This window comes from Plasmopara halstedii (genome assembly GCF_900000015.1).
Source record: "Plasmopara halstedii genome assembly, contig: Scaffold_650, whole genome shotgun sequence".
Lineage (NCBI taxonomy): Eukaryota > Oomycota > Peronosporomycetes > Peronosporales > Peronosporaceae > Plasmopara > Plasmopara halstedii.
This window is the reverse complement of record NW_020187567.1, coordinates 1661246-1673284: the sequence shown is the minus strand read 5'-3', so window position 1 is coordinate 1673284 and position 12039 is coordinate 1661246. Positions and strand designations below refer to the sequence as shown.

The window sequence follows — 12039 nt, the reverse complement described above, 5'->3', positions numbered from 1 at the left end:
AGCGCGTGAATCGCGTCGTTGAAGACGTTCTTCGCAGCGTCTGCGCTGAGACACCGAGGCGCTGGAGTGCCAAGCTGCCACTTGTAGAGTTTGCTCTGAACAATGCAGTGCATTCGTACACCGGATACACGCCGTTCTACGCGCACGGGCTCGTTCATCCTCACGTCCTGCTAGCGCCGCCATCCCATGGCTCAGGGCTTGGTGGTGGAGGACTAGCCGAGCGGCTAGCTGATGTCAGGCCTCCACTGTTCTTAAAGAAGTCAATGACTTACTGAGTGTCTTACGACTCGTTCGCGATGCGATGTGAAAGCCAAGACATGCAGAAAAAATATGCAGATGGAAGAAGCAGAAGAAACGTTAGAAACTTTGAGATCAAAGATATGGTCTTAATAAATGCTAAAACCCTTCCTACACATGCAGTCGCCGCTGTCTTAATGATGAAGCTCCGTCCACGGTTTATTAAACCGTTTTAGGTGTACGCTGAACCTTTCGAGAAGGATACACACCCACCCGGTATTTGATTTGAGTCGTAAAGGGATCCGGCGCAAGCTAACGCAAGAGCGTTAGCGCCGGGGCGGTCCCTACAGGCGCTCTATCGTCTAGAAGCTGGACCAGCAACTGGTTTTGAGCACGGAGTGCAACATTTCCATTTCCAACGGCGCCAGGCGCTCTATCGTCGAACGAATTGACGCATTTGTCTGCTAGACGGCTAGGAGCCGCCCCGACAGAGCGCGATAGTCTTCAACGTGAGGTAGTCGGTGCTCGAAATGCTCCAAGCTCTCTAGGCTTTCCACACAGCTCTATGCGACCTCAGCATGATGCTCAGCGGATTCTAGATCGCGACGGAACTTGCCTTCAAGAGCTTCAAGAGCATCGCGAGTCACCTGACGGCGATCGACGAAGACGTCATCGTCTGCTGCCGACTCTTCCTGATGAGAATGGTGGCGGCCACTATCATGTGGAAAGTCTAGTGGGTCGATGGTAGAACCTAGTATCTTGTGAAGTGGCGGGGATTCCGAGAACTCGTGGGAGTTTGAGGTGCCACTTCGGCAAGACTACTTAGACGTCGTGGACGCGTATGATCAGAGGAAAAATGACGTTCCGCGTCGTCGTACGCTTCGCACTTCTCGGCAGTTGCCAGGGCAGCCGAAGAGTCATGAGCTGAACACAAGCTGTGCCCTGAGCTGTTGTGGTGGCAGACTCATCTAAGTGAGAGACCACAGAGCTTGTGGGAGCGGGACGAATTTAACCAACGTCGCAGGGCGACAATACAAAGGAAGTCGGCGTTGTGCCTTGAGTTTGGCAAACTCGAACTGAAGATGGCGTTCCACGCACACGTCCACCTCCTTGTGGCTCCGCTGTAAACTGGACAGCGAGAAAAGTTTCCGATGCCGCTGCATCCTCCGCTTAAAGAGCTCTCTGCAGCAGTTTCACCCGGGGCGAGCGCCACAAGAATCGTCCGCATTGCGGGTACAGAAACGCCGTCTCATTAAGCGTGAAGTCGATCGCGTTACATATCCATTGGGATTTCTTGAGGTATTAAGAAGCGAGCTCGGAGAGCTTGATGTTGGTCAAGCTTAGCCTGTGAAGTGTCCGAGATGGGCGACCACGTAGACGCCCAACAATCAGGTGATCGCATCCTTTGCTTCCGAAGCGGGATCCGCCGAGCGGAAGCCGTATTCCACACGAGGGGTTGAACCGGCTGTGGATGTGCGGGTATAGCCGCCCTGTGGGCAGCCTCTAATTGCTGCCCCTGATCTTCGTCAAGGGGGTTGGTAATGACACCACTTCCCCCGAAAGTCGAGAGGTCGGGAAACGGACACGGTGTCTACAAGGTTCGAGCAGGGCTCACTTCGCGCCGATGGCGCACATCGCCCTCTTCTTCTTCTAATCCTGGGAATGGATCCGATTCGTAGTCAACCGCGCTTCCCTAGAAGCCGCGGACATGCTGCCCGAAGTTGCAATGCGTGCAGGGAAGAAGAAGGGATCTGCCCGCGGGCGCTCCCGGAATCAGCGAGGCTGGGTATCTTTTGTGTTATAGACACCGGACTGACTCATCGAGCAGAGAATACGAGAAGAAGGTCCTGGGGAGTTATAGGTGTCATATTTTCGCGAGCCTCGTACGAGGCGACAGTTAAATGTGAATTGTGGGTATCCACAATTGTGATGGGGGAGAGTAATGGAGTTACAAGCACCCTGTTATGAAGGGGTGGGTTACACAAAATGGTATGACCACACAATGGTAAGTTTAGAACTAAATAAGAAGCCACTACGTGGCGGGACTCCCAGTAGTTATGCATTTTAATAAGGTTTTCAGTATATAAAAACCTATAGATTTAGATATAGGCGGCTCTGCCGCAAATAAAACAAAAGAAGTGTACGTTTTGAACGAAAGAGTGTATTTGCCTTACGGTTAACCTTATGAGTATTCTTGAACTTAGCGAATTGCGATCCGCTACACTTATACTGGTTCTAGTATAGAACGTAAGGTCGGTGACCTTAGCTTAGCTTCCAAGAGCTACGGCGGCCCCGCTGCAGTAGTACTGGACAAATTATGCTCAATGGTACCCTCAGATACCGTGAACGGCTTTTAACTTGGAGTTTGCCTAGAAATTATTGCGCTTTGTCGCAGCAATCTGTTACACCGGAAACTAACATCAGTTCCGCCTGATTGTATGTCAATCAAGATGTTTTGACGTATCTAAGCTAAGAGAAGGTATCTAAGCTAAGAGAAGGTGTGTTTCTGTCATATTGGTTAAGGGTAGCCAATTAATTGATCAATGCAATCGAGTGCTATGCCGGTAGCTTTTCATCGGTAAGTCTTTTGTCGGTTCAAAAATACCTGGAGCTCTCAGGTCGTCATTGTTTTTCTCGCCGGCAAGTATTACTAATTTCACTTCAAGTTCTTATATCTGATCATGGAATCTGTTCAGGACGAGTACGAAATGCTGATGGGCAGCCTAGTTATCATAATCGTTTGAGTTCCTATAAACATAATTCGTGCTTTAAAAGGCATACTTCCTGTAATTGCGTTCCCAGACCGTTAGTCAGGAGCTTGTGTAGCCGCTGGCGATTTCTGAGCCTATTCACAGCACGTAATCTTTTCTAAAGCTTTGAGCGCAATTTGGCGACAACACGCGAATGTATTATTTAAAGTTACAGATTGAACAAGCCGGTGTAAGAAAAAGAGAAAAAAAGGTTCTCGATCTGGTGAAGCTTATGACCTCTCTAGCGCATCATGAAAGTTTAATTATACTTTGCGGCGTTGCTGGTATCCACGAACCTGATTGACCGCACTCTATTCTGAAAATTTTCTATCATTCCTGAGCGGCTGTTGGTCACGTTTGTCTCAAGGTTCTTGCTGTTGCCTGTAAAACGATACGACGAATTACTTGTACCTTGCGAGTTATCAATTATGGAGTTTGTGAGATTGTTGTAGTTCTGATTCTCGTAGACAATCACGTCGAAGTTCTTAGCTTCAGACTTAAACATCAGTAGCTCGGTGATCGAGTTCTGGTACTTTGAGTCCACTGCAGGCTCATCATCGGTGTAGCAGACACCGTACCCGCCCCCTGATCCAGCAATTCCCAAAAAGCATGCGCATCCAGCTTCCTCCACATAAACTTCTTGTACGGATTGCTGATTAGTAGTGACATTGTAATCCGTGTACGCCATATCCTTCGAGACGACATCGACACGTTCATCGAATGGCACGGCTGTCACACGGACATTCACGACAAGATCGCAGCCTTGTCCAAATTTGATACTACCGATCGTACCCGGCGCGGTGATTGGATTCGCGTCGGTGTATTGGACTCGCTTGCCAAAGCAGCGCTTTGACCCACCATAATTAGCTTGCTGGTAGAAGCAAACAAAGCAATCGTCTTTTGCCTGCGGCAGAATTCCGACCTTGCTGTTGAATTGGTTGTACCATGTCTGATCGCCGGACGATGATACTGATCCTAAACAAAGTGCAAGTGTGGTTGCTGCCAACGTCGAGATGGTTTGAACCATTTTGATTGATGAGACGAAGTAAGGAAAACTGAATATGATGCTTTGAAGCTAAGCAGATCGTGTTGCAAGTTTGCCGCATAGAGAACTTGAATTATGATGACTAATGTGCAGGTCTGGAATGATTCTGCAATATGTAGAGGCTTCGATCATGCTGTGTACGGATAAAATGTATGACACTAAGCTCAGCGACATGAGATGATACAATTTCTTTTATACCATCTGTCTGAACAGAGTTGCACCTGATTTAATAAATTACTTTTGTCTGGAGCTATACTGTCTTTTTAAGTTCTCATAGTGCTCAATCTCTGTCGGCGACACAGATGGAACCACTTGCGAAAGCGCTGAGATAAAATGCTTTTGACTGACAGGAACCTGCAGCTCCTCAGGCGTTAATTGGTTAAGCAAGCGACGAATTGTCATGGGGCTTAAAGAATAGCAATCTTCTGCGTTGATCTCCTCTAAATCAGAAAAAAAAAATCATGTCAAAACTGGTCAGAAGAACTGTCATGTGGAAAAAAAAATCGAACCGAGTTGCCGGTCAAGAGCCTTGACACGATCTTTAAGTGCAGCCGCAAGCGCACTGGAGCTGAGTGCATATAAATCAGCACCAGTAAAGTTCGAAGGGCATAGCTCCACCACAGCTTTGAAGTCAGTATCATTTGTTAGTGTAAACTTTCTGGTCTGTGCTTTTAAAATCTTGAGCTGAGCTGATTTATCGCTGCAAATGCCAAGATAGAGTAATCGGTCAAAGCGACCAGGGCGTAGTAGGCCCGATTCCAGCAGGTCTGGGCGGTTAGTAGCTCCAATTACAAATACTTGATCGTTTCCACCATTGCCAAGACCATCAATCTCGGTTAAAAGCTGCGAAACAACACGGTCCATGACACCGCCAGAGTCAGAACCACGCCCGCGCATCGGTGCTAGTGAATCTAGCTCATCAAAAAATAAAATGCAAGGCCGGCAGTTCCGAGCCATTGCAAACACCTGACGAACATTCCTCTCACTTTCACCAATGTACATGTTCAACAACTCAGGACCCTTCACACTTATAAAGTTAAGGTTGCACTCCGTTGCTATGGCCTTGGCAAGAAGCGTTTTACCTGTTCCGGGAGGTCCGTAAAGCAAAATACCAGAGCGCTGGCGAACCCCACTGGCAAAAAGCTCCGGATGCTTAATCGGTAACTGCACCACATCTAATATTTCATCTTTAACGTCTTCGAGACCGCCAACGTCGGTCCACTTTACATTCGGAATCGACGCATTACTGACACTGGTGTATGAAGCCTGATCTTGTTGTGTCTGGGCGGCTATTTTCATGTCTTCCGCTGATACAAAGTATGCGTGAAATCCAGATGTGTTCTTAGCTGAGACTAATTCATATAATGATGTGTCTTTGTCATCACCAAGAATTCGCTCAATCGCAAGACTTCCGGCATCTGCTAACATTGCTGTCAGATCGCCATACGTTCGACCCGCAGTCATTTGTGCGATTTCGGTCAAGTCTACATCTTCATGAAGCTCAATAGATTTTGTAATATGCCGTAAAAATTCAAGACGCTTATGCTGATCGGGTGCCTCCAGGTGCATTTCATAAAGAAAGCATTCTCGAATAAATTTTGGCACCTCATCGACGTCTTCGACGCACGCAATTAGAGGTATATTGTGCTGACTTTTACTTAATGTACCAATACACTCAGATAGAACAGCCCCAATTCGCAGCTCAGCCTCCTCATTATCCTTCTCGACTGGAAAGAAGTGGCTGATGTAGAGAATGCACGGTGATAACGATTGCACTTTTGAAATTTGTTCGCGCATATTTTCGAGCGTATGAAGGTCAGACTGCCCTTTGAGTTCAGTGAACGGAATTTCCACAGCAATAACTCCCAATCTTTTCGCCATTTGGTGAACAAGAGTTGTCTTACCGACACCTCGAGCACCACTTAACAGTATTGAAACCGGGATCGCACACACCTGTGCAGGGTAGAGCTTTTCATATAACTCTTGCTCGATATTCGACAGCAATGTCGAATTATATGCTGATGCGGAGCCAGTATATTTATTTTGCATACAAAACTGTTTTATGGTGGCTTCATCGGGCGACAAAGCAGATATTGATGGACCTTGTATAAGTTTTGTAGAGTCAGACACTGTCAGCGCCATTGCGTTTCTACTCTCGCCTTCCAATTTTTCAACTCGAAAAAACATGAGGCAAGTGTCCAGATCTAAAGTTGGTGGCATCAGTTCCATCACTGGTTCAGTGACATCACCACTTTGCGTTGCCATCCAAACAGCAGGCACTTCAATAGTTTTGTAGGGCACGTAGTGTTTTTTGTACCATTTGCTATCATTGGTGATACCTGACTGCGTCGTTTCTCGAAGAACTACGGCAAAAACATCCCCCAGTTGCATTACTTTAGGGATCGCAAAATAAGCGCGAATGGCATGAAGCAGTCCGTCTCGCTGTTTCAACAATGCGTGTTGACGGCACGAAAGACTTGAGATTAAAAGCGGGGAGATAATTGCGTTCGACGCTATAGCAGGGTACTCTTGAAGTTTACGCCGAAATGAAGGGAATGGTTGCACTCCAAGTCCTAATTCCTGTTGAGACGCAGCGCGGATGGACAGCTATGAAACATGATTGTAGCTCAAATCAGTTTTGATTCGCAATTCAAATGTTGACAACAGCAACATACCGATACTGTCAATCCACTGAAATCGGAAGATTGCACGTTGATTCCGAGATTAAATGCCAGAAGTGGCGACAGCACCAGGTCTCTGAAATTTGCGGTGTCTGGATTCACCTGTTCTTCATTAGCTTGAGAAATCTCGCAATTTGGCAGCAGACATAGTCTGGCAATATGGCTACGCTCTTCGAAGTGAAGTGTCACAAATGAATTGTGCACAATACGCAGGCGGCGCAGCAGCGAAACATCAGATGTCATTACGAGTGTGAGATTATCGTCAACTGCAGCGGCGTAAGATGACGAAATTGGATCGTGTATGCTCCAAACATGCGCACGTACCACATGCTGCTGCGGGGAACCGTCAGCAGCAAACGACGAGAGCCACATCGTTGATGACTTTCACTTGGTGTTTAATAGACAACTACATACTATGTGGGTCACATAATGACTTTTTTCCTCACCGATATGATCAATACAAACTTTCCATGAGCAAACCGACTGACAAGAAGATGAACAAGCCGACCGATAAAAAGATCAACAAGCCAACTCCAAAGGCAGCGTCACCCATGAAGGACGATAAGGTTCCAATGCTTGTAGTGGTGACGGAAGAGGACGATGAGTTTGAAGAGTTTGAGGATGCGGACTGGAATGGTCAGGCAGAGGAGAAGGACGCGCATATCAAGCAGCAGTGGCAGGACGACTGGGACGTGGACGAGGCTGACGACGACTTTTGCAACCAGCTTCGGAAGGAACTACAGAAGACAAGTTAGTTGTATGGTAAATAAACGATAAAATGCAACATGATGGATGAAGCGGGACTCATGGAACGAGAACACATGATACAGCTTTATTCAATAAAACCATACTAATCGCTGGCGCTTTGCAAGACCTAGAACCGCAGAGTTTATGTCAGTATTGATATGTAGCATATTTGTTGTCTCTGATGGTCTCTATAGGCTACCAGCAACCAGATTAAACTACACCGAAAAACTTAGCACACCCGCGAACTGCAGCAAACAGCGATCGATGCCATTTAGTTTACTTTTCATGCACCTTTGTCTTGAGATGTGCAGGCACATCAGGCTCGAATAAAGCGTCACGCTTCCACTCTGGCACATACTGCTTATACTGAGCAGCTTCATTTTCCTCCTCCTGGTCGAAAAAGTCTTCAGGTTTAACGTCAGCCAAATTGGAATCATGCGTACGAGAAGACCTTTTTGCCTCCCTAGCAGCTTGTAGAGCCTTGGCCTTGGCTGCCGGATTGAGCAAAAGCTGAGCCTCCTCTAGCGTCATGCGTGTATTCATTAGCTTGTCCAGTGGGTCGCGAACTTTAAAGGTTTGAAAGCGAATGACTGGAAAACAATTTTTCAATTTGGTCTCCACCTCCTTGAGCACAGCAGCCGACGTAGTGAATTGTTGCACGATAACTTTGCTTTCATAATGGCGCTGCAGTGCGCCCCACCGACGGTCTTCAATGCCGTAGCCCAACCGCTTTTCGCCACAATTCTCTGTCGAGCGAATAATACCTCCTTTTGATGTGATGATTGCCGCGCAATCTTGGAATACACGCGCCACATCCTTTGGCGGTGATTTCAGATTAGTTAGCACCACTTGCTTGTACAACGGCATAATTTCAAGGAATCCAATGGTTAAAAATGATTACTTTCCAAATTTACCAATGATTTTAATGCTAAATAAAATTTACTACAAATTACTATAATAGAACAGCTAAGGTTTACACTATGGGTTTGATAGCAAGCGATCAAGATATGCCTGAGCTGTATACAATAGGAATGTTGATAAGCGAGGGACCGCGTCTGATAGTTCAATGACTAGATTTTATAGAGAAGAGTACATGTGTGAAAGTGAATAGCAATGGTAACTAAGAAAATCATGATAAAGTGGCGTGACATGACAGGTAAAAACATTTAAAGATGTTGATAAGTGACAGATGATGAAGGTGCACACCGTAATTTCTAATTTGCATTGTAGCCTAATTTACAACAGAATTGCTGGTTTCAGGATAGACCTTAAGTCTCCAAAACAGTTCTGAAGCAGGAGACCAAGATACTTTATTTTTGTTATATATATACTTGTATTAAGCAACAATCATGCATACCAGCTTCTTCAAATTCTTTACTATAGAAATCAAACTTCCGACGTTCGAGCCAAATAATTTCACCATTGAATTACTTGAATCCTGAATGTCATCCTTTCGCGGTTAGTGCTGCAACTGCAGCTTCGACAAATTATATTCTTCATAAAGCATGTCGAGATTGTGGATCGTCAAATCAAGATTGAGTTCTGCTTCTCTTTGTTCATTCAAGTCGTAAACGGTCCCGGTTTCGACTACGACTTCGACTGTGACACAACTCGCGCTGTTTGTCTCTCAAATCTCAATCTGCTTCGTCTTTTCGAATCTGATCTGGATCTCGACAAAAGTCTGGACGGACGTTTAAGGCGCTCGCGGCAACGACTACTTCTTACTCTCTGTGTCCTTGTTTCGCTATTCCTGGACTGATTGATCTCCTCCTTGCTACTGCTTCCTCGTCGAAGATACCTCGAGCGACTATTTCTCGATCTTTCAATCCACTTCAAGTCGCTACTCTTGCTCGTCAGGTCATATTTACATTCTGATGCCCTTTGATGCATCATGTTTACCAAGGTTTTGCGGTTTTTAACCTGTTGGATGGTCGTGTCTGTCGAAAGCTTTCTGTCCTTTTCCCCGGCCATTTCAACGCGCACAGCCTTGCCAAAGATTATCATAGCCCGAGTCTCCTGACACGCACTGACTGCCCGCTGCGCAGCATCTGGACATTCAAAACGGACAAAGGCAAAACCTGGAGGCTACATGAAATCATCTAAGTCATTTTCAAATTAATAGATAAAGCCATTTGTATCAGTTACAGTACCCTGCGAGCGATCCAGACACTATGAATTGTCCCGAATTGAGAGAATTTGCTAGCTATGTGTGCTTCCTTGGCCTTGGGACATAAGTTTCCAACGTAAACACGGCAGGCGTCTTCTGTCGCCATCAGTGTCTGCTCTTCATCCTCCATTTATAAGGTTTAAATAATTTGCTTACCTAATTTTAGTCAAAACAATCTTTACGCATGGAGTGGGTACTAAAATCTGAGGATTGGCCATACGTCAATACATAGAGTTCATTATTGAGCATGGTAAAACAAGTATCCTAGGTATTAGCTTGTTGATCCATAACAAGTAAGGCAATATGCGGCTCAAGAATAAGAAGCGCTGATTACCTTGAGGCGCTCACATTATAAGGGAATGTACTTGTGAGAGATCTACAGCAACGACTCAACCAGACGCCGATGACTCACAACGAATTACTTGAGCAAAGCGTCCAGGGTTTTTGTGAAGAAAAACTCTTTTTTCGGGTGACAGGAGATAGAATGCTCACGATATCAATAAACTTTAGACGGAGCAATGGCGCGTCGCGCTAGCAGTCTCCATGGTAAGTGGCCGCGCGCATGAACGGCAACTCACGTTTAGTATTTGTGAACCAAAGACATTCTTGACATGGAAATTGTTAATGCAACATATGTCGCGGGTTGTAGCCCCTCCAAAGCAGGCGTAACGTGTGAACTTAGAGCTGAAGCAAAAATTGGCAGACTACGTCCAAGACTTAAGAACTCTCATCGCCAAATGGTGGTAGACTTTTTTTAAGGCAGTCAAAGTTACTATTCTCTTTAGGGACCTCGGTTCGGGAGTGGCTCGTACCGAGAACGTCCACATTGCCAGGATGGGGTGAGTGTCGCGAGGACAGGTTAGGGTAACGACTGAAGACAAGCGACTCTCCACACGTGTTGTCCTAGATCGTAGAGCGCGTCATAATGTTTCCTTAAATAATACTGTTCTGCAAGGCAATGACCCTAACAAGGGAGCAGTGCGACGTCGTATACGCTTTCTGTCGCGCAAGCACGAAGCAAAGTTGGTGAAGGAGAGTCAATCTCCCTATTTGGAGCCGACTTTATGTGTCAAAATGGCTAACAGCAAGAAGTGAAATGGGCATATTGCAAGATATTATGTACAGCTACAATCAAGCCGACCGAGAAGAAACCTCACATGGCTGGCTCTCGCAAATCTCTTGGTGTTAGTGACACGTCTATTCTCTAAAAGAAACTTGTTGTTTATTCGAAAGTAACATGAACCAATATTAAAGGGGGTGCTCTCTGCGCTACGCTAACTGTAATAGGGTTTCACGTGCTCTAGTATTGAGGATGTGGGTTACACAAATTGGTGTCGTTACACTTAAACAGCAAGTCAGTAAGTGGCTGGAACAGCCAGTAGTCATATATTTAATTAGGTCTTGCTGTATAGATAGGAAAACCATTAGATTTAAATTTAGGCGGCTTTGCCGCAGATCGAACCGAGAAATACACTTCACATCTTAAATGAAAGTGTTAATTTGCATTTTGTTAAGGTTGTAATTACTCTTGGAGTAAGTAGATTGCGATCCGCAACACTCGTACTGGTTCTCAGTATAAAATGAAGGTCACCGACCTTAACCAAGCTTCCTCTAAGCGAAAGAGCTACGGCAGCCCCGTTGCACTTGGTAGAACCCGTAGTAAATAGACACCTGAGTCGTAACGACTGACCCTCAATGAGGAAGAAGCAGTACTTTGTTTTCGACATGCAGCACGGGCTGAAAAAGCTGATATGTCTGCTTGGCCCTAAAGGCGTGCAACACCTCGATTCGCACGAAACTAAGGCAATCAGCGCGCGCCTATAGGCGTTTGCAAGCTATACAAATGCTGTGCTAAAGCACCTACAGCATAGGTGTTGGCGTCGACGGCGTACATGATGCCACGGGTTCGCTGGGCTGCCGTAGCTCTTTGCTTAGAGGAAGTTTTCTAAGGTCACCAACCTTACGTTCTATACTACTGTAGCCGCTAACTCCAAAAATTCCCAAAACCTAAATCCAAGGCAATGTGCACTTCTGTTCGAAATTAAACCTGTATTTATCTGTCTTATATGCGGCAGAGCCGCCTATTTCTAAAATTTGAGGGTTTTCCTATCAAATAGTAAAAACTATTGAATATGCATAAATACTGGCAGTCCCAACACGTAGTGGCTTCTAGTTATGGTGTAGCCAAGCCATTGTGTGACTGCACCGACTTGTATAACCCACACCTCTGTGAAGTCACACCATCTTGTGTGACCCACCCTTTTATACCAGGGTACGTGTAACCCCGTAACATCCTTCCCATCAAAATTGTGAATACCCAAAATTCACATTTAATTGTGCCTCGTACCAGGCTCGCGTCTCTGAGACATTTTGCCAATGTCTACTATTGTCGTGAACGAAGAGCTTGTGAGT

At 45.8% G+C, this 12039-nt stretch overlaps 4 protein-coding genes across 4 annotated transcripts in view; 1 reads left to right on the top strand and 3 right to left on the bottom strand.

Moving 5' to 3' along the window:
- Positions 1 to 4014, bottom strand: part of PHALS_12973 (Tetratricopeptide-like helical) — a gene marked incomplete at both ends in the record, with an annotated part of 4695 nt that extends 681 nt beyond the window's left edge. Inside the window, 3 exons of the mRNA XM_024728632.1 lie at positions 2943 to 2960; positions 3019 to 3082; positions 3284 to 4014. Of these exons, the coding sequence (XP_024579090.1) occupies positions 2943 to 2960; positions 3019 to 3082; positions 3284 to 4014 (813 nt within the window). The remainder of the gene's footprint in view (positions 1 to 2942; positions 2961 to 3018; positions 3083 to 3283) is intronic.
- Positions 4015 to 4266: 252 nt separating this feature from the next.
- On the bottom strand, positions 4267 to 7085 carry PHALS_12972 (aaa-domain-containing protein; the record flags this gene model as incomplete). Its single annotated transcript, XM_024728631.1, has 3 exons — positions 4267 to 4472; positions 4542 to 6639; positions 6708 to 7085. The coding sequence occupies 3 exons, from the start codon at positions 7083 to 7085 to the stop codon at positions 4267 to 4269; spliced, it is 2682 nt and encodes an 893-aa protein (XP_024579089.1).
- A 98-nt stretch (positions 7086 to 7183) lies between these two features.
- Positions 7184 to 7674, top strand: PHALS_12971 (Uncharacterized conserved protein; the record flags this gene model as incomplete). The annotated part of the gene is made up of 2 exons (XM_024728630.1): positions 7184 to 7463; positions 7655 to 7674. 2 exons carry the CDS (start codon positions 7184 to 7186, stop codon positions 7672 to 7674), a joined length of 300 nt encoding a protein of 99 aa, XP_024579088.1.
- Positions 7675 to 7736: 62 nt separating this feature from the next.
- On the bottom strand, positions 7737 to 9757 carry PHALS_12970 (ribosomal protein s6; the record flags this gene model as incomplete). Its single annotated transcript, XM_024728629.1, has 3 exons — positions 7737 to 8276; positions 9360 to 9545; positions 9611 to 9757. The coding sequence occupies 3 exons, from the start codon at positions 9755 to 9757 to the stop codon at positions 7737 to 7739; spliced, it is 873 nt and encodes a 290-aa protein (XP_024579087.1).
- Positions 9758 to 12039: the final 2282 nt, after the last annotated feature.